The sequence below is a fragment of the Pinus tabuliformis genome, chromosome 1_2 (genome assembly GCF_031772625.1).
Source record: "Pinus tabuliformis cultivar Carrire ecotype Pingquan chromosome 1_2, CPIR1, whole genome shotgun sequence".
Lineage (NCBI taxonomy): Eukaryota > Viridiplantae > Streptophyta > Pinopsida > Pinales > Pinaceae > Pinus > Pinus tabuliformis.
The window spans coordinates 910,522,360-910,540,981 of NC_142298.1; the positions used below are offsets into that span (position 1 = coordinate 910,522,360).

The following is an 18,622-nucleotide window of genomic DNA, read 5'->3' on the forward strand; positions in this document are numbered from 1 at the left end:
TGTTCCCTCTCCCTGCGCTAACTCCTGTTGTTTTCTTTCCTCTTGGCAGCCTCCTGTTGTTGAGTTCTCCCTCATTATGCCCCTCTCTGCAGGGGGAGATTCTTCCTCTTAGCAAGGAACAGATGATCACAAAGCAGCCTTTGCTTCTTTAATAGCAGAAAATGGAGCTCCAAAAGCCAGGCCAACCGCTAGTAAATTCATGAAGAAGTTAGCAGACATTCCAGAGATCTCATTACCTCCAACACTCCCTAGAAAAGTTGCTATCTCTTTAGCTGAACGTGATTTGGTGGGACAATTTATAGGGTTGTGGCCCTCTCCCAGAGCAGTCCAAAAATGGGTAGAGAAAAACTAGAGTGAAAATATCCAAGGGAAAATAGCCATAAGATTTTATGGAAGGGGATATTTTACTTTTCTATTTGAAACTAAGGAAGACAGGAATCTAATATTTAGAAATGGACCCTATTTTATGGATTCAAGAGGCTTATATTTGAACAGATGGTCTCCATATTTTGATCCAGAGATGGACATCCCAAGTGTTGTTCCGGTTTGGGTCAGGTTGCCTCATCTTCCCCTTCACTGTTGGGGCGATGAGTTGGTGAAAGCAATCGGAAATGCGATAGGCAAGTACATAGACATATGTGAACCAAAAGATAATATGCATGTTTGTGATAGAATATGCATGGAAGTAGACCTGGGGAAAGGGCTACCGGAGGCTATTAAAATCAAGGTGGATCAATGAACACACATCCAACAGCTGGACTACGAACAAATCCCATTCAAATGTAAGGTATGCCATGAATACGGTCATTTTGCAAATAGATGTAGTAAGCTAAAAGAAGTAGAGAATGCTGAGAATGTTGAAGCTCAAGAAGATACTTTGGAACAAGTAAAAAGAAAGAAACCTAATAATAAACAAGCTGCCACTAATTCCTCTCAGCCTCATGAAACCAATGCAACAGCCTCTATCCCCCCAATAAACACGGCCCCTCCAGCAAATCCTTCCTCAAATCCATTCGAACTTTTGGGAGAAGACCTGCCATCCCCTCATTCTCCTTCCCAAGCTAATGCATTAGCCATTATCTCATCCCCCACCCAGAGCCCATTCTCTCCCCCACCCACAGTTGACTGAATTCTCACAAGAAACAAAGTAAAAGAAAACAACCAAGCTTGGGAACAACCGAAAAAAGTCGGAAGGAAATCCAACAAAGAAATAAGGGACGAGGCAGCAGCAAAGGAAATGGCCATAGGCACCCAACAGCCAATGGACTCTTTTCTCGGCAAACAGAAGGGAAGTGGAGAGAAAAATCAACAAAAGGAAAAGGGAGGGACCCATCATAAATCTAGTAAATAATGATTGCGGTCTCTTGGAATAGCAAGGGTCTGGGATCCGCTTTAAAAATCAATGTAGTACGAGACATAATAAAACAGGAACAGCCAGATATTCTTATGATCCAAGAGACCAAAGTCAGCAATCAAGAGGTTCAAAAATTGATCAAAACTCAAAAAAAAATCGAAGGAACAGCCATGGACTCCAATGGAGCCTCAGGCGGTATATGCACAATTTGGAACAAATGGAAATGGGAACTTGTTAATCAAAAACTCAATAACTATTGGGTAAGAACAGATTTACAAAAAAAGAGCACAGATGAAGAGTATACCTTCATAAATATATACTCTCCAAACCATTATAGAGATAAAGCTCAATGCTGGAAATCAGTAAAAGAAGAAGCACAAGAAGGACAGAGGGGAAAATTAGTGATAGGAGGGGATCTAAATTTGATTAGAAATATAGATGAGAAGCTAGGAGGTAATTATTTCAGTGATCCCTCAAGAGCAGCACTGGAAGAACTTATAGAAGAGCACAAACTCCTTGATATTCCTCCAAGTAATGGAAAATTCACCTGGAGTAATAAAAGATTAGCGGCACATAGTATAAAGGAAAGATTAGATAGAATCCTGATACAAGAAAATTTGGCAGCAGCCTTCTCCATAATCAAAAGCAAAATAGTGCATGCTTCAGCCTCTGACCATAAGCCTGTTGTGCTAATATTGGATAGATTGGAGAATCAAGGTCTGATACCTTTCAAATACAACAAAATCTGGGACAGCAAGGAAGATTTTGGTAAACTAATCAGGGAAAGCTGGGAAACTAATGTAATAGGCTCCCCCCATTATGTATGGGAAACCAAGTTGAAAAATCTAAGATTTCAACTAAAAGCATGGGCAAGAGAAAACGCTCTCAAGGAACAAAATAAAAAAATAGAGCTGCAAGAGAAACTTGAAAAAATAAGCAAGGAAAAAGAGAATCAGCAAGATAGTGAGCAAGAGCATGCTCAGGAAAAAAGAAATTTCCATGGACCTATACGAGCAAAACGGACTAGAAGAGGAGGAAATTAGGCAAAATTCAAGATATTTATGGCTAAAAGTGGGGGACAAAAACACCACCTTTTTCCATAACAACCTTAAGATAAGAAGAGCAGGTAACCAAATCGAAAAAATTCAAGTGGAAAGACAAGAAATAAGGGAAACGGAAGCTATCAAAAAGGTTGCCCATAACTACTATAAAAACCTTCTATCAGTAGGGGACCAGCAAGTGGACAGTGAAGACTTTCTTCAGCAAATTAGCAGCAAAATCAATGAACAGCAAAACAGAGAGCTCGAGAAAGAGGTCACAGAGGAGGAAATAAGAGAGGCAATTTGGAGTATGCACCCGGAAAAAGCACCAGGCCCGGATGGTTTTACAATTGCTTTCTACAAGAACCATTGGATGACAATCAAAAAAGATCTAGTAAGAATGATCAAAAATGTTTTTAAAAAAAATAAAGTGGGAGAAAATACCAAAGCTTCTCATCTGGCTCTCATCCCAAAAGATCTGAATCCTATCTCCTTTGATAGATACAGGCCTATCTCTTTATGCAACTCCTCCTATAAAATCATCACGAAAATCTTGGCAAATAGACTGAAAAGAATTCTGCCTTACATCATCTCTGAAAACCAAGGTGGCTTTGTCCCAAAAAGACAGATTACAGATAATGTTATTATAGTGCAGGAGGCCATACACAGCAGTATTCAAAGAAAGGAAAAGGGCATGGTCATAAAGTTGGATATGGCCAATGCTTTTGACGGATTAAACCATAATTTCCTTGTAGTTTTCCTTCAAAAGTTTGGCATCTCTCCTAAGTTCATAGGTATTGTTATGGCATGCATCTCCACCCCTTGGATAGCACCGTTGATCAATGGGAGGCCAAGCAGATATTTTCGCAGCACAAGAGGTCTGAGGCAAGGGTGCCCGCTTTCTCCTTTCCTCTACATCTTAATGGCGGAAACGTTGAGTATTCAGCTAGAAAACCAAAGAGTAAAGAGGAAAATCACAGGTATTAGAATCGCCAGAGGAGTTAAAGAAATAAACCACTCGCTTTTTGCTGACGATACTCTTCTCATTGGGGGAGCCTCCAGTATAATTGCCAGGCGGTTTAAAAAAGTTCTAGATGATTTCCTTGATGTTTCAGGAGGCCTTCTAAACAATAAAAAATGCAGAATCTACACTTGGAATGTGCCAATTAACATTATGCAGAGGATTTCTCATATAATGGATATTCTGATTCAGCTAAACTGGAGCCATTTTACTTATCTAGGTTTACATTTGGCAAAAGAAGTGGTTAAGTCAGAGGTCTGGAACAAACATATTGAAAAAATGAGGGGGAAAATACGAAGCTGGGTAATGACGTGATTAAATCTAGCAGGCAGAACAATTTTAATCAAAGCTCTTCTTTCAACCTTGCCAATTTATCAGTTTTCCATAATTATGGCCCCGGCAAGCGCCCACAAACAAATGGAATTAATCATTAGAGGCTTTCTATGGCAAGGAGGAAAACAAGAATCCAAAAGTGTCAGTCTGGTTCGTTGGGATCAAGTGACTCTTCCATTTGAAAAAGGAGGTATCTCTATTAGAATTCCAAGTTTGTCAAATAATGCACTTGGGATTAAGTTAGTTTGGAGAATGTTAAATGGGAAGGATCATTGGTGGGCCGAAGCACTTTCAAGGAAATACCTCAACTGTCAGCGGTCAAAGATGCTCACTGAAATTATCCCTAATCGTCCTTGTACTCAAGTATGGAAACTTATCAAAAAAATTATTCCTCAAGTTAGAGACCCAATCTCCAAGAACCCGGGGAATGGGAACTCTACCTCTGTTTGGGATGACAGGATCATGGGAGCAGCTCCCTTGAATCGATATCAAAATTCAAGAGGACTGAAAGATTGGTTGGAGGAGAAAGGCACAACTTCATTATACTCCATATCAGAGTGGGATCAAAATAGATGGACAGCTTGGAGAGTGCAGTTTCTTCCAGATAGACTAAAAAATCAGTGGGAAGAATTGAAGCTTTTACTTGTAGGAGCAGCCCCAATAAATAAAGAGGGCCAAGATAGTTATATATGGGACCCAATCAGAGGAAAATTTACAGTAAAATTAGGCTACAATTTTCTGAAAAAATACCACAATTACGGAAATTGAAATCTATGGACAACATCGTGGAAGAATGAATGTTTACCCAAAATAAAAAAATATGCATGGACTCTTCTTAAAGGCAAGATTCTTACGGCGGAAAATTTAAGGAAAAAATGTTTTCAAGGCCCTTCTATATGTGTTATGTGTCAAAGGGAAGAAGAAAGTATTCAACATTTATTTTTGAAATGCATTATTGCTAGACAATGCTGGAAGCAAATCATCACTCCTCTTAAAATGAACATTGACACATTTGAGCAGCTGACAACTCTAAATGTAAATTGGGAGCAAAGTTATCCATATGCAAGGAAAAAAAACTGTCATAAATCGAATCTGGAAGTGCCTCCCCTCCACTTTGTGCTGGCATTTATGGCTAGCCAGGAATAAGTGTATCTTTAAAGGCCAAAAGCCAAATATTGGGACCATCTTAGCCAAGACATGGGGTCAAATTTCGGAAATGATAAGTGCAAATGGAGTGCCAAGTTTGGACCAAAACAGTCAGCAGCAAGAAGAAAAGGATTGGTATAAAAAAACCCTCATTGTAGACTCAGCAAGGAATCAATTATCAAAGAAGGTAAGAAGAAAAATCAGAGATTGGAAGCTTCGTGGGAACAACAAGAAAATGGACGAATGGATTAAAAATCAAAGAAATCACATTCTTTTCTTTAACGGAGCCTTAAAGAACAACCCTGGAAGAGCAGGGGCAGGTGGATTAATTTTGGATTTGAAAGGCGAGAAAATAGTTACTTATGAATGGGGGCTAGGAACAATGACAAACAATAGGGCGGAGGCATATAGTTTGCTAATGGGCACTAATATCCTCAAGAAATATCAGTTAAAAGATCCTATTATAATTGGCGACTCAGCAATTATAATAGCAAAAATGGAAGTAGGGAGAGACTTCAAAAATCTAGCTTTAAATAAAATTCAACAAAGAATTATGGACAACATAAAGAAGCTGGGGAATGTTGTTTTTAAACACGTTATTAGAACCCAAAACAAGGATGCCGACTCACTGGCCAACAAGGCAGTGGAACGGAGAGCCGGAATGGTGAAATAAAACCATGAAAAATATGAACAAGCAATCCCATAATTCGTTCCCTCAAAGGGACAGGCCTAAGACTCAAAGCATAGTTAACCACATCAAATCAATTGTAGCAAGGAATCAAAATATGAATAAGCAATAGGATATCCATCTGTACATGACTGGCAGAAAAATCTTAGCCAATCCTTCTTGAACAGTGAGGAGAAGCCTCATAATTAAGAATCGAAGGCATCATGATTTACAACAGAGAAAGAATCACCCCCAAGATCAGCAAATAGCAGCTAAAGGTCAAAACAATCTTGGCAGTGTTCGTTTTGAGCTGAATGGAAAATTGGGCAAGCACCGTAGTCAGCGAGATATTCATGAGCAGGCTGAGAAGAGTCACAAGCTCAGCATGCTCAATCAAGCCTTTAAAAATAACCTCAAGCGCAGGAACCTTCATTATCAGAGGCAGCATCAGGAAATAGAAATTAGAGAGCAGCGAACTTCAATTATCAATACACAGGAGCTAAGCAGAGGACAGTGCAGAAGGAGTAGAGAAAAACATCAAGGAAGAGAATGTACAGCACAACAAGGAATCCACAGCCATCGGGAAATCCAAAAAAACTTGGATAGTCAAAGGAAAAATCATGACAGCGAGGAACAACACATGAAAGATGTCAGTGATGGCAGCTTGGATCACAAATTTCATGAGAAAAGTAGAGGCACTGGGAAAAATCGAGGCAGATTGAAGGAACAACAGAAGAAGGAACAACAAAAAGACAAAGGAACAGCAGTAGAAGGAACAACAACCAGAAGGAACAGTAGCAGAAGGAACAGCGCCAGAAGGAACAATAACCAAAAGGAACAGCAGCAGAAGGAATAGCAGCCGAAGGAATAGCAGGTCGAAGGAACAGTAGGTCGAAGGAACAGCAGCAGAAGAAACAGCAAGAAGACGAAGGAACAACAGTAGAAGGAACAAAAACCAAAAGGAACAACGCCAGAAGGAACAGTAGCAGCAAAAGGAGCAACAGCCGAAGGAATAGCAGGCCGAAGGAACAACAGACAAAAGGAACAACAGGTTGAAGGAACAGCAGCATAAGGAACAGCAGACGAAAGAAAATCATACCAAAGGAACATTAGGTCATCGGAACAGCAAGCAGAACGAATAATAGCACAAGGAACAACAAACTTAAGGAACATAATTTACTCTTCCAGTTTACAAACCAAAAAGGCTGTGAAATATGCGATGTAAATTTGTTTTCATAGCGGGTCAATATGTTAAGCAGTACTCTAGAATAGCTAAAAAAACTTCTGAAGTTTTGATACCAAGCACAGGAGAAAGGTCTGCATGCCTATTCAACCGCTCAGTCTATCATATCAGAACAACGGAATGTAAAAGGAGCTTGCTCCAAAATCCTTTTTTGATAATATGACAACTATCCAATATTGTTAAAAAAAAAAAAGTAGCTTGAGTTTAATGACATGTGTAGATCATTTGGAAGCTTCCAAGGCACCCTTATGTGGCCTCCCAAGATCAAATTTGAATTTCAACTCAAGAGGTGGACCATATTCCAAGGAGAAAGATCATGGAGATCTTGATGTGTCATAGGATTTGTATCTAGTATTTAGGGATAAGTTGAGACAAGTATGGATCTAGTAGATATTAAAGGGATCTACATTTATTGAGTAGATATCCCTAATTCATGTATAAATAAGAGAAGCATCCTTCAACAACAACAACAAAAAACAGTTATCAATTATTCATTAGCATCAAATTTATGATTGTTCATTCAGCATGAATAATATCATTTTCTCCAAATCATGAGTTATGAGTGTTGTTTGATTCTTAAGGTGTGATAGTTGTTCATGTGTTCTCATTGAGGAATGGAAGGATCCCCATACCAAGATAAGTACACTTTGTTGTAGAGTAATGTTCATAATTGTGAATATACTAGTTTTAATTCTAGACGTTCATCTTATTTCTTTGTTGTAAATATTTGTAGATAATTTCAATATGAATTCATGTTATGGCCATGTTTTTTCTGTGAAGATTGATTTCATTTCAGTAGTTAGTTTTTATGTGAGAAGGACAATCACGTCCTCCTAAGTCAAGAGACTCTTCTCCACGAGCTAAGAACTGAACTGAAAACAATATTTACTTGCTTTTATTTCTTTCCTACTTTCTTAGATGTTTGGCAATGTTATTATAGAAATATTGTAGAAGGACAGCCAAGACTCTTGAATAAGAGACTCTTCTCTATCTTCTAAAGTAAACTAATTCTGTTGATCAAACATTTTTATGCTTTCATAAAATAGATCTAATAGTTTAGATTTGTAATATGCATTTCCATTCTAAAAAAACTTCATACACCATTTTCATCTGAGGTCCCATGTATTTTGGTTTGCTTCTAAGTTTACGAAACTCACGGGTTGACAAGTTAAATGACAGGGATTTAGCATACAATTAAATCGCCCAACACTTTGCATGTTCTTCTTTTGTACTATCTAAAGCAATGAGCATGAACTCCAACTTTGTATGTCTCTATGGTGAAGTAAAATTATAAGTGCAGACACAAACAAAGTCCTCTAGCCTGATAATGGGTCTAGCCACAACAGATGCAGTCTATGGAAGATTTTCTTAGGTTAGAACCAATTAAGAGGGCCTACCTCTTAATCTGCTTATTCTGTTTGATGATATTCTTGCTTGCTCGCTCCAGCTATCTCTCACTTCCTTCTTCAAGCACCTGAAACAAGTAAACAACAGCAAACAACAAATGTGGTAATAGACAAATTGTAATTCAACCTACTTAACAAGTCAAGAAACATTAAGCCATGAATATGTAAGATGACAAATCATGTAGGAAATCAATCGATAGTTGCATATATTAATATCAAAGAGAGATTACAACCATTTGTCTTGACGTTGCAGTCCTCCTTTGACAAGACCAGGTTCCCACACCCTTCTACTAGCATTCCATGATGGACTCAATCAACAATAGTTTTAAGGCTCTTCCCTTTAGGCTTCACTCCAAACCAAATCACACTTATCCCTCACACAACTAGATAGCTACAACTAGTAATAGCTTATTGTCTACTCTAAACAAAAATAGTATTAGCACACCAATATCAACACTAGCTTGTGCTTGGGAAGAAGGGAGGTTTATATAGGATGAATGGATGGGAAATGGATTCTCTTCTCATGGGAGAAGGGTTTATCCCTTGAGGCAGTTCCATCATTATAGGGTAAAGGAGCCCAAACTGACATCCTCGACCCCATCCGGCCAAACCATTTACCAGACTTCCATTACGAAGCTTCTAGAGCTGGAAGCTTCAACTCCTAATTTAAAAAACTTTCCATAACAAGACTGGCACGACTGTAACACATCTCAGTTGCTCTGGTCAGTGCGAGGATAGTGCTAATCTCTGCATATCGGCACGGGGGAGACAAAGGTCATTAGTGTCAGTCTTGTAAACTGGGCAAACTAGAAGTTTCAGGGGAAATGGTGCAAAAGGGAATTGATCTGCTCATGAAGAGGGACATAATGGGAGTTTCTTCATGAAGGAAAACCATGTGGGGTTCACTATAGAGGTCCTTCAAGATCAAGGAACGGGGAGTACAGGGACAGTGACAAAATTATGTGTAACAGATGCCCCCTAAAGCGTGAAGGCCAAGCTAGATTGAGGGATGAAATGCTTTATAAATCAGTGCGGGGAAACGGTCTGCCATCGGAAAACCTGCAAGAAAGTACAGATACATATACATAAACTGAGATCTCTGTCAAATGATACATGAATCGTGGCATGGACACAGCCATCCAGAGAATGATCACATAAATCGATCCAGGTATGGGTGCAGCCATCCGTTAAAGAGGATCATAATGAAACCAAGGTATGGTCATAGCCATCCGATAATGAGAAGGATCACATACGATAACTCATGGTCTGGTCACATCCAACCATCTAAAAGAGACATTCATATCATCATAACCATGTCACACCACTTCGCAACCTAGACTTTTGTGATCTGAGTCCAGGGACTTGCGCTCTAACACGACCCGATCAAAGTACAAATTCTAACATGTGAATAGAGGTGTTGACGTCGATGATGTAAACTGTTAACAAACGTGATAGGAACCACCAATAATGACAATGGTCCTCAAGGTACTATGAGCACAATCCATGGAATGTGAATAGAAGAACTGAAGTCGAGCACCCAAGAAATCACTCGATCGAAAGCCAATGATATGAGCTTGTCGTCGAGTGCGAAGAACTTACCGTTAGGGCATGCAAGCTCTAAGGTACCGGAAAGGAGTCTCTCGGTCAACTTCCCGGATAATGAGTTGAAGTTGACAGAAAGCGACTGTGTCAAAGGAGGGCCATAATGAATCCCACATCATCGACGCGAGACGAGAGGATGCAAAATGATTTTGGATGATACAGAGAATCAGAGGTAAGTGTAACTGCGGAAGGACAACTCTTGAACATATCGGCGACACAACTGGAAGTTTGGCAAATTTTGGATCCATGGGATCGGTGCTCATGATGACGTGGCAGAGATCAAATGGAAGGTAAAAATGAATGGCCCAACCCAAGAAGGTCAACGATACAAAGGAGGATATCCCAACCCAACACGAAACAAAGAGTGTCATGTTCAAGAGTGAGTTGCCGGCACAACTGATATATTTCCAAATTTTCCCCCACCATTTCTGGCAAGTACACCAATTATTTTTTAATCCCAAACTTGAAGGGGATAACATATGCTTGCACTGTAAGTTCATCCTTCGGACGAATCTGACCTAGTAAGTTTTAACGAGCCCTAGGAAGGAGAAGCTTGTGTTTGTCATGGTGATGAATCCAATGTCGGTTAATAGTTTAACGAGTCTAACAAAGGTGTAACTTGGTATCTTTTTCATGTTTCGCAAGTTTTAAAAAGACACATAAAAGAAACTCCACATAGTCCCTTTTCATACGTTTGTGTCTCTCGAGCCCAAAAAGGTAGAAAACAATACTTGAGAGAACCGCTTGACCATTTCAGTCAATGAGTACCTTTTTCGTAAATAGTGCCTCCCAACCCGAAAAGGGGTAAACTTATACTAGGCGCATAATGTTTCGTATCCATTAACGAGTTCAAAACGACAAGGGCTCGGCCATCTTTTTTCTTTTAAAGGGTCGGAAAAGAGCTGAAAGCGAACCCCCCATTTTATTTTCTTTTACGAGTCAAAAAGGAAAAACACTCAACAATCTTTTCATATGAATTTAACAAGTCAAGAAAAGAGTTGAAACGTGACTCGTCATCATCGTCGAACATCCATCACTATCACTACACAAGTAAGGTAAAGTGTATTATCGAGTTCTTGAGGCAAAACAGGTCAAAATATTCACAAAAACATGATATTTTCATGAAAAAATGAATAAAAATGGGAAAAGTAAACATGTAAGACCTTATCGTAAGGTCTTCTAATAGATCTACTTCTCTGGAATTTAAATGCAATAAGAGGTAATGATTTACTTTCTTGTAAGACCTTTTAAACAATGAAAATTTTACCATTTACATTCTAATCCCTATAACTTATAGTGAACATTCATTTCAATGAATTTACATGAGTAATCTATAGAGGAATATCTATACTTGTGGCTGGTGGAGATGCCTTTGAGCTGTTGCTCCTGCTGAATGCTCCTCTTGACTAACCCAACTGGATTTACCTCCCAGCCAACTAGGAAATAATTCTTGGCCCAGGAAACCTCCACAGGTTCCCTAGCCCTCCGAGCCCAAGTCCAACCAGATGTAGTGTGTGTGTCCAAGACCAAGATAAACAATATTTCCCTCCTCTCAACAAACCCAAGAAACCTCCACAGGTTCCTTAGGTCTCCAAAATCACAGCAATCCTAAAATCACAGCCAACCACAAAAGACCCAAGCAAGACCCAACATCTCCCCCTTCTCCCTTCCTCCTTCCCCTTTTATGCCCTTCCTCTCTTCTCCACCTCAACCACCTCTCATTAATGTCATTAATTTCTCCTTCATCCTTACAATTGACTTCTCTTCTCCCAAGTAAATATGAGAGTACATTTGGAAATGTGATATGAGTATAAAATTGGGTAACTAATGGGAGAGGACCATGTCTTCTCCCAAGTAAATATGAGAGTACCTTTGGGAATGTGAGATGAATATATATATTGATAATTAGTTGGAGAGGACCAAGCCTTCTCCCAAGTAAATGTGAGACTGAATTGGGGAATGTGAGATGAATATATATATATAATTTGAAATAATGGAAGGAGACCATATCCTACCTAAGGTTCAATTTGAGAAGGCAAGTTGGGAAAAAATAAAAATAATTAATTTTATATTAGTAAATAAATTTATAGTTTCCAAAATGAAGGTATTCACCAATATTTCTCAATATTTTCAGGGAATGTAAACATTAATAAAATTTTCAGGATAAGATTTAAGTGGGGCATTACATACACCCCTCCTTCAAAAAACTTTGTCCCAAAGTTAGATTGAAAAGATACAAGGAGTTCGAAAGCATAGCAAACCAAAGAGAGTTATAGCAGTAAAATTTGATAAGTCAGACAATGACATTACTCCCCATCAAGAGTCTCCAATTGATCTATATCCTCCTATCCATCCTGGCCTACTTCCATTCCCACCCTATCTATCCTCTGTTTCTTTATCAGTGGCAACGGCCATACTAACCACTGATAAAACCGTCATGGTGGAAGCGTCGAATACATCGACCTAACTTCCCCAGTAGGCAACTAGCAATCGTCATCACACGTCTAGGGAAGTGTGTCCACCACTGCCCTCCCACGATTCCAGGTTTCTGAGGATACACGGTGGGAAATGCCTCCACCCAGCTGGTTGGACTTGTCATCAAATAATCCAGTCAGGTCACCTTGCCACCTCATGAGATGTCTCGACTTTCCCTCAATGGAAGAGTAGATCCCGACTATCATATAGTTCTTTCCCCCTACAAGTTAGCTCTCATTCATGCATTTATAGAACAACAATATATATAATCATCATGTTATTAAGTCTAGTATCTACATGTCAATCTTGCAGTTCATCATAATTTCACTAAGTCATTCATTTAAATAAATCATATCCTCTTGAGCCATATATGAAACAAAATAATTCTGATAAGTCACGCACTAGATAATTCACCCCTAAGTGAGTCATACATTTAGGCCATACATCAACCATTTCCTTCATAAATATCAAATCTATTAGTAGTTTCACGTGTCCAACCAAATGCATCAATATTACATAATGTTCAGAAATAATAACATGGAACTGCAAAATAGAGCCTTAGTATGGGTAGCTATCTAAGTCAAAATGGGCATCGTAGATGCTCATGTGACAACCTTGTGCAAACCCTTGATGACAATTAGAGTTGAAACAGATTCAACTATCCACCATGGAAAATAGCATTTGAACTCGGATATGCTATAAGGTGGTACCAAAACCAAAATAATGGCAAGAAATAGATTAGTGCACTATCAATTCCACTAGAAGGCGCTAGTATAAGTTTCATGCATATAATTTCTTTAATGCCTCAATGAATATAAAAGTCCCACTCTTTGACATATTTCCCGCACATCATTGTTAATTCAGAGTGAACACATGAAGAAGCCATTACAAGATATGTGTTGTTTTATTTTCTAAAAGTAAAATATCATATCATGTCTTGTAATGATACGAGCATGAATTGTGATTTGTTATACTTGAAAGGCATAATATCATTATATTGAGTTTCTATAGGATCCTATGCCTATTAGGTGGGTCAAATTAGGATTTAATATATTATTTAAATATTGCCATAGTCCTGATCGACAAGACTGGTCTAATGGATGACAAATGTCCATAATGTATGAGATTGGCGACATTTAAACACGTCCATTGGCAGCACCCCTTTGCGAAGAGTTGTTGGACAATTGTTCGTGACAACTTCAGGTCACTACTCTGGGAGGCCATTCACTGTCACGTTGCTTTTCTTTATGAATGTGGATCTCTTGTTCTGAGCCTTTATTGCATTTTTATTGCATTTTTTATTTTTTTGGTATTGCATTTGGGCCACGATAGCAGATGCTCCCTTTGAAGGTCTTTTTAGGGTTTTTAGAGTTCTTTCAAATATTGGCTATTAATGAGGTCTCTGCCAAAGTTAGGGCTGAGATATTCAATATTACCCTATTGGGGCGTTGTGAAAGTTATTTTAATTGGCTTGAAGCCAGCACGTAGCATTTGGCTAAAGAACTTCAATGCCTCTTCGGCAAGCCCATTATGGGAGCATACCCAACTATTGCATTTCATGAGGATTCATCCCTTTTAGGCATGATGTCAAACAATGGCAGAACATTATTTATTATCCCACAGTTTGCATACAAAGTAACGAGGGCATTCCATATAGAGTTATATGAGCATAATATTGTTTTGATTATTCATATGTCCACAGTGCACAGGAACAAGTCTCAATGCAATTGACATTTCCATTTCCATTGCCTGCCTATGCCCTCATGACAGGGTATGCCCTTTGTTGATTCTCATGACAACAGATATCCTTTGAATAGCAGTTTTGCATGTGAAGAGATTTCATGTGATATGGGAATGAGACAACACATTCCATTTGAGATGCACCGCTAGCCATGCGAGTAGCTGAGTTTCTAAAGCGTTTTGTGTGTGTTCTCACATGAATCTAAAGATATCTTTTGCATGTTCTCATCTAGGGATTTTGAGAGATCTATATTGTTTTTGTTATTGCGAAGAATATTTTTTTATTTTTATTTTTGCTGCATTTCATAATAAATGCTTTATTTTATGTCTAAAATAATGTTGTTTCAACTTTCAGTCCCCAAGGCACTTGTTTTATTGGTTACTATTTATGAATTATAATCATTAATGACACTATTTTCTAAAATTGATGTGGATCCTCATGTTGTTGAAAAGATTGAGAATGATGACTATGATGATGAAAAACAATGTATAGTAGAAAGACCCCATAAAATAAAGCAATCAGGTCACCAGAGTAACTTGCGAACGGACAACAACCCTTGTGGCAAGCAAGAAACAAACAGAGAGGGAGGGATTGAAAGGGAATGTACAAATTCAGGCTAGCAGGGATTGCCAAAGCCATAAGATGAGTGGATCAAGTCATATAATTACCAGTTTTGTTCCTTGGAGACCTCCAGTGACTCCCGAATGTAAAGTATTTCAAGACAATGAACAGTAATAGACAGATTTGAACAAGAATCATACCAAGACCATCTCCTTGTCTCACCAAAATGTAAGCAAACTAGGATGTATAAGATAAATTTGTGGATAATTCATTGTTGATGCAACATGCCCTGCCTTTTGGATCTTATGTAACAAATAATTTTCATCAATTTGAGAATTACTATTTTGGACAACGTTTTTCCAAAAATATAACGAGGCAAAATATTTTCGTACTTGCTAGCTATTGTTGGATGGAACTTGTAGCAGGACAATCTACTTTGCTTATTTGAAGGTTTTGTAATATAGCAACATGTTTGTAAACCTGAATTTTTGTATTTGTACAGCAAAAATCAAAATATCAAGGTGATGTTAAGGTGAAGTTTGAAACAACAAGATAAGGCTTCATGAAGGATATCAACAAGTGGAAAATGGTTTGTCATCTATTGTTGCATTACATCTTTTATTCAAATTTGTTCTTGCAATAGTGTTAAATTATGAAGTGGATTTTAGTTCAATAACTTGTTAAGTAATGGTGTAGCGATGCTTTTTGCAGCCAAGAAGCAGCTCACAGTTCAAGTAATGGAATTGCAAGATGTACCCAAATAGGGCTCTAAACCAAATGCAACAAGAAGGACTGAGTGGAGACAGTTACACCTTTCCAATCGTCCTTAAGGCATGTGCTGAGATTACACCTCTGGAGCAGGGCAAGGAAATTCACAGGTCAGTAGTCAGAGGTGGACTAGAGTTGCACGTCAATGTGGCTAATGCCCTTATATCCATGTATTGGAAATGTAGGAGAATTGAGAATGCACGTCAAGTGTTTGACAAAATGTCTGTGTGAGATGCAGTTACATGGAACACCATGATTGCAAGGTATTTCGAAATTGGGAATTGTGAAGAGGCCAGAAAGCTATTTGATGAAATGCAAATGGGAAAGTCGAAACCTAATGTGATAACTTGGAGCGCAATGATATACGGGTATGAGCAGAACGGTCACGATAATGATGCAGTGATGTCTTTCTCTAAAATGCAGCTGGCTGGTGTGAAAGCCAATTCAGTCACTATTGCCAGTGTTCTCACTTCTTGTGCAGATTTAGCAGCGTTGCAACGAGGCAAGGAAATCCATAACTATATGATAAAAAATGGATTTGAATCATATGTTTTTGTGGGGAATGTGCTAATTCACATGTATGCAAAATGCGCAAAAATTGGATGACACATACGAAGTGTTTTCCAATATGCCAACGAGAGATTTGATCTCATGGAATGCAATAATTTCATGTTATGCATTGAACGGATATTTTGATGAGGCGTTGGGAGTCAAGACACTTTGATCAACTTCAGATGACTAGAATGAACCCAAATGTAATTACATGTAGTGCAGTGATTGCAGGGTATACTCAATTCGATCATAGTGTTGAAGCCTTGAAAAGGCTCTTTAGTTGAATGCAACTTGCAGAGGTGAAGCCTAACTTTGTTACCATAGCAATTATTTTGCCTCCATGTGCTGACTTGGTGGCTCTGCAATGTGGTAAGGAGCTTCATAACTACACAATAAGAAATCATTCAGAGTCAAATGTCATTGTGGGGAATGCTCTTATAGACATGTATGCCAAATGTGGAAGTTTAGAATGTGCACGCAGTGTGTTTGACAAAATGGTTGAAAGAGATGTGATATCATGGAATGAAATTATTGCAGGGTATCGAATGCATGGGCACGGGGAGGATGCCCTGACAATTTTTTTTTATGTAATGCAACAGGCAGGCATTAAGCCAGACCATATCACCTTCATTGTTGTTTTGTCTGCATGCAGTCATGCTGGGCTTGTGGATGAAGGCTGGAGATATTTTGATTGCATGACTCAGGAGTATGGTATCTTTCCGAGGGTTGAGCACTATGCCTGCATGGTTGACATTCTTGGCCGTGCTGGGCAGTTGGACGAGGCATACAACCTAATCAAAAGGATGCCACAAAAACCTAATGCTTGTGTATGGGGGGCCTTGCTTGGTGCATGCAGAAAACATTACAACATAGAGCTAGCAGAATGTGCTGCGAAACACCTTTATGAGCTGGAGCCTAAAACCACTGGAAACTATATTCTGCTGTCAAATATTTATGCTGCATCTTGCAGGTGGGAAGATGCAGCAAAAGTAAGAACACTGATGAAAGATAGAGGGTTAAACAAGAAGCTGGGATGCACATGGATTGAGGTCAAGAACAAACTTTATTCATTATGAAATCTATTTAACGTTAGACAGTTTGGTTGGGCAAATGAAAGCAAAAGGCTATGTGTCGGACACAAATTTTGCATTGCATGATGTGGACGAGGAGGAGAAGGAACAGATCCTTTATGGTCATAGCGAGAAGCTAGACATTGCTTTTGGTCTTATGAGCACACCCCCTGGGATGTCTATCAGGATCACCAAAAACCTTCGAGTATGTGGTGATTGCCACAGTGCAACCAAATTTATTTCCAAAATTGCTGGGCAAAAAAACATTGTAAGGGATTGGAATCATTTTCATCATTTTGAAGATGGCTTATGTTCTTGTGGGGATTATTGGTGAAGTTAATTGGAAGAGGTGACAATGATTGGATTACTCGGGTAAATTTTTCCTTACGCTTGTTGCCAGGCACTAGGTACCCCTTTAATCGGAATTGCAATCTTGGAAATTGAAAGCATAATGATATTCCAATGCAAGAGATTCAATCATGTAGGTTCGATGACTGGAGGGACATAACTTATTTTGGGGAGACTGGGTTATTTCCATTGTTTCAAGGATCTGCCTCATTCTATGAGGTTTATTGATGATTTAAAAATGAGAGAGGCAACATGATCGGCTTGTGCCATATCAACTTCTTCCTTATGTTTATTCTTAGCATAAGATGTGCTAGTTTTACTGCTGAAGGCAGGTTTCGTGGGGGGGGGGGGGTTCATAATAATGACACTGGAATGCTAACAGTGCATTTTAGTGCAGTTTGTGAGTTCAGAAACATGAACTTCAACATAGTTGCATATGGAAAATCTGGAAATTAGATTTCGACTTTTGTGGTGATGGATTAACAAAGCTGCAGTAACATCTCTTTATTCCGCTGAGGGTAAAAGAATTCTTCATTTTCTACTTTCTCCATTCTCTAGATGCAAGGAAATCTGGGTATTGAATTTTATGGTCAGTTATGACTCAAACAAAGTGAAAACTCCACAAACATCCTTTTCATCTTGTAGGAGGGAATAAGTAATATATGAAAGTTAAGAGATTAAAGAACTTACCACTGTCATGAGATCAGCCCTTCACATACTTGTCAAGGAATCTCCACTGATTCAATATAAGCATCTTTACAAACTAGGAATAGGTTTCTAAAGTTGCATTGCACTTTCAAAGTACTGTGTAGAAGGGCTTGGTCCTAGTTTCTAGGATAAGCTATAAGAACATTGGATAACTCATAATCACCTTTATGGGAAGCCCAATAGCATCTATCAGGAAATCCATGACCTTCTATACTTTATGCATTGAAATGCATATATTCGTGGGTTGTTCCTAAGAAGCTCCTTAATCTTATCTTCCAAGAGGCCAAACTTGTTAAATGCTTCAATTTATTTTCCAAAAATTCATGTGATTTAGACATAATTGTTTAAGAACATCGACAATTTTTTTAGGGTTTTTTCAATACCCTTTTTTGATCTAATACATCAGTAGTGGATGGTGTACGTTGATAGGAATGATCATAGGTTAACAATTAAAAAAAATATATATGTACAAGAAATTTAAAATAAATTTTATTGAAATTATTAGGGTCACAGTTATATAAATATATTATTGAAATTAGTGCAATTGAACTACCTGGAATTACGTCAATATTATTCCTTTATATTTA

The 18,622-nt window shown here is 38.5% G+C and overlaps 2 protein-coding genes and 1 pseudogene across 2 annotated transcripts; all 3 read left to right on the forward strand.

The window, feature by feature from the left end:
* The first annotated feature begins 1,524 nt into the window (after positions 1-1,524).
* Positions 1,525-2,397, forward strand: LOC149208910 (uncharacterized). Its single transcript, XM_089398458.1, has one exon. The coding sequence runs from the start codon at positions 1,525-1,527 to the stop codon at positions 2,395-2,397; it is 873 nt and encodes a 290-aa protein (XP_089254584.1).
* Positions 2,398-3,316: 919 nt separating this feature from the next.
* LOC149208911 (uncharacterized) lies at positions 3,317-3,730 on the forward strand. The gene has a single exon (XM_089398459.1). It carries the CDS (start codon positions 3,317-3,319, stop codon positions 3,728-3,730), a length of 414 nt encoding a protein of 137 aa, XP_089254585.1.
* An 11,609-nt stretch (positions 3,731-15,339) lies between these two features.
* Positions 15,340-17,313, forward strand: LOC149208912 (pentatricopeptide repeat-containing protein At1g20230 pseudogene; annotated as a pseudogene).
* The last annotated feature ends 1,309 nt before the right edge of the window (positions 17,314-18,622 follow it).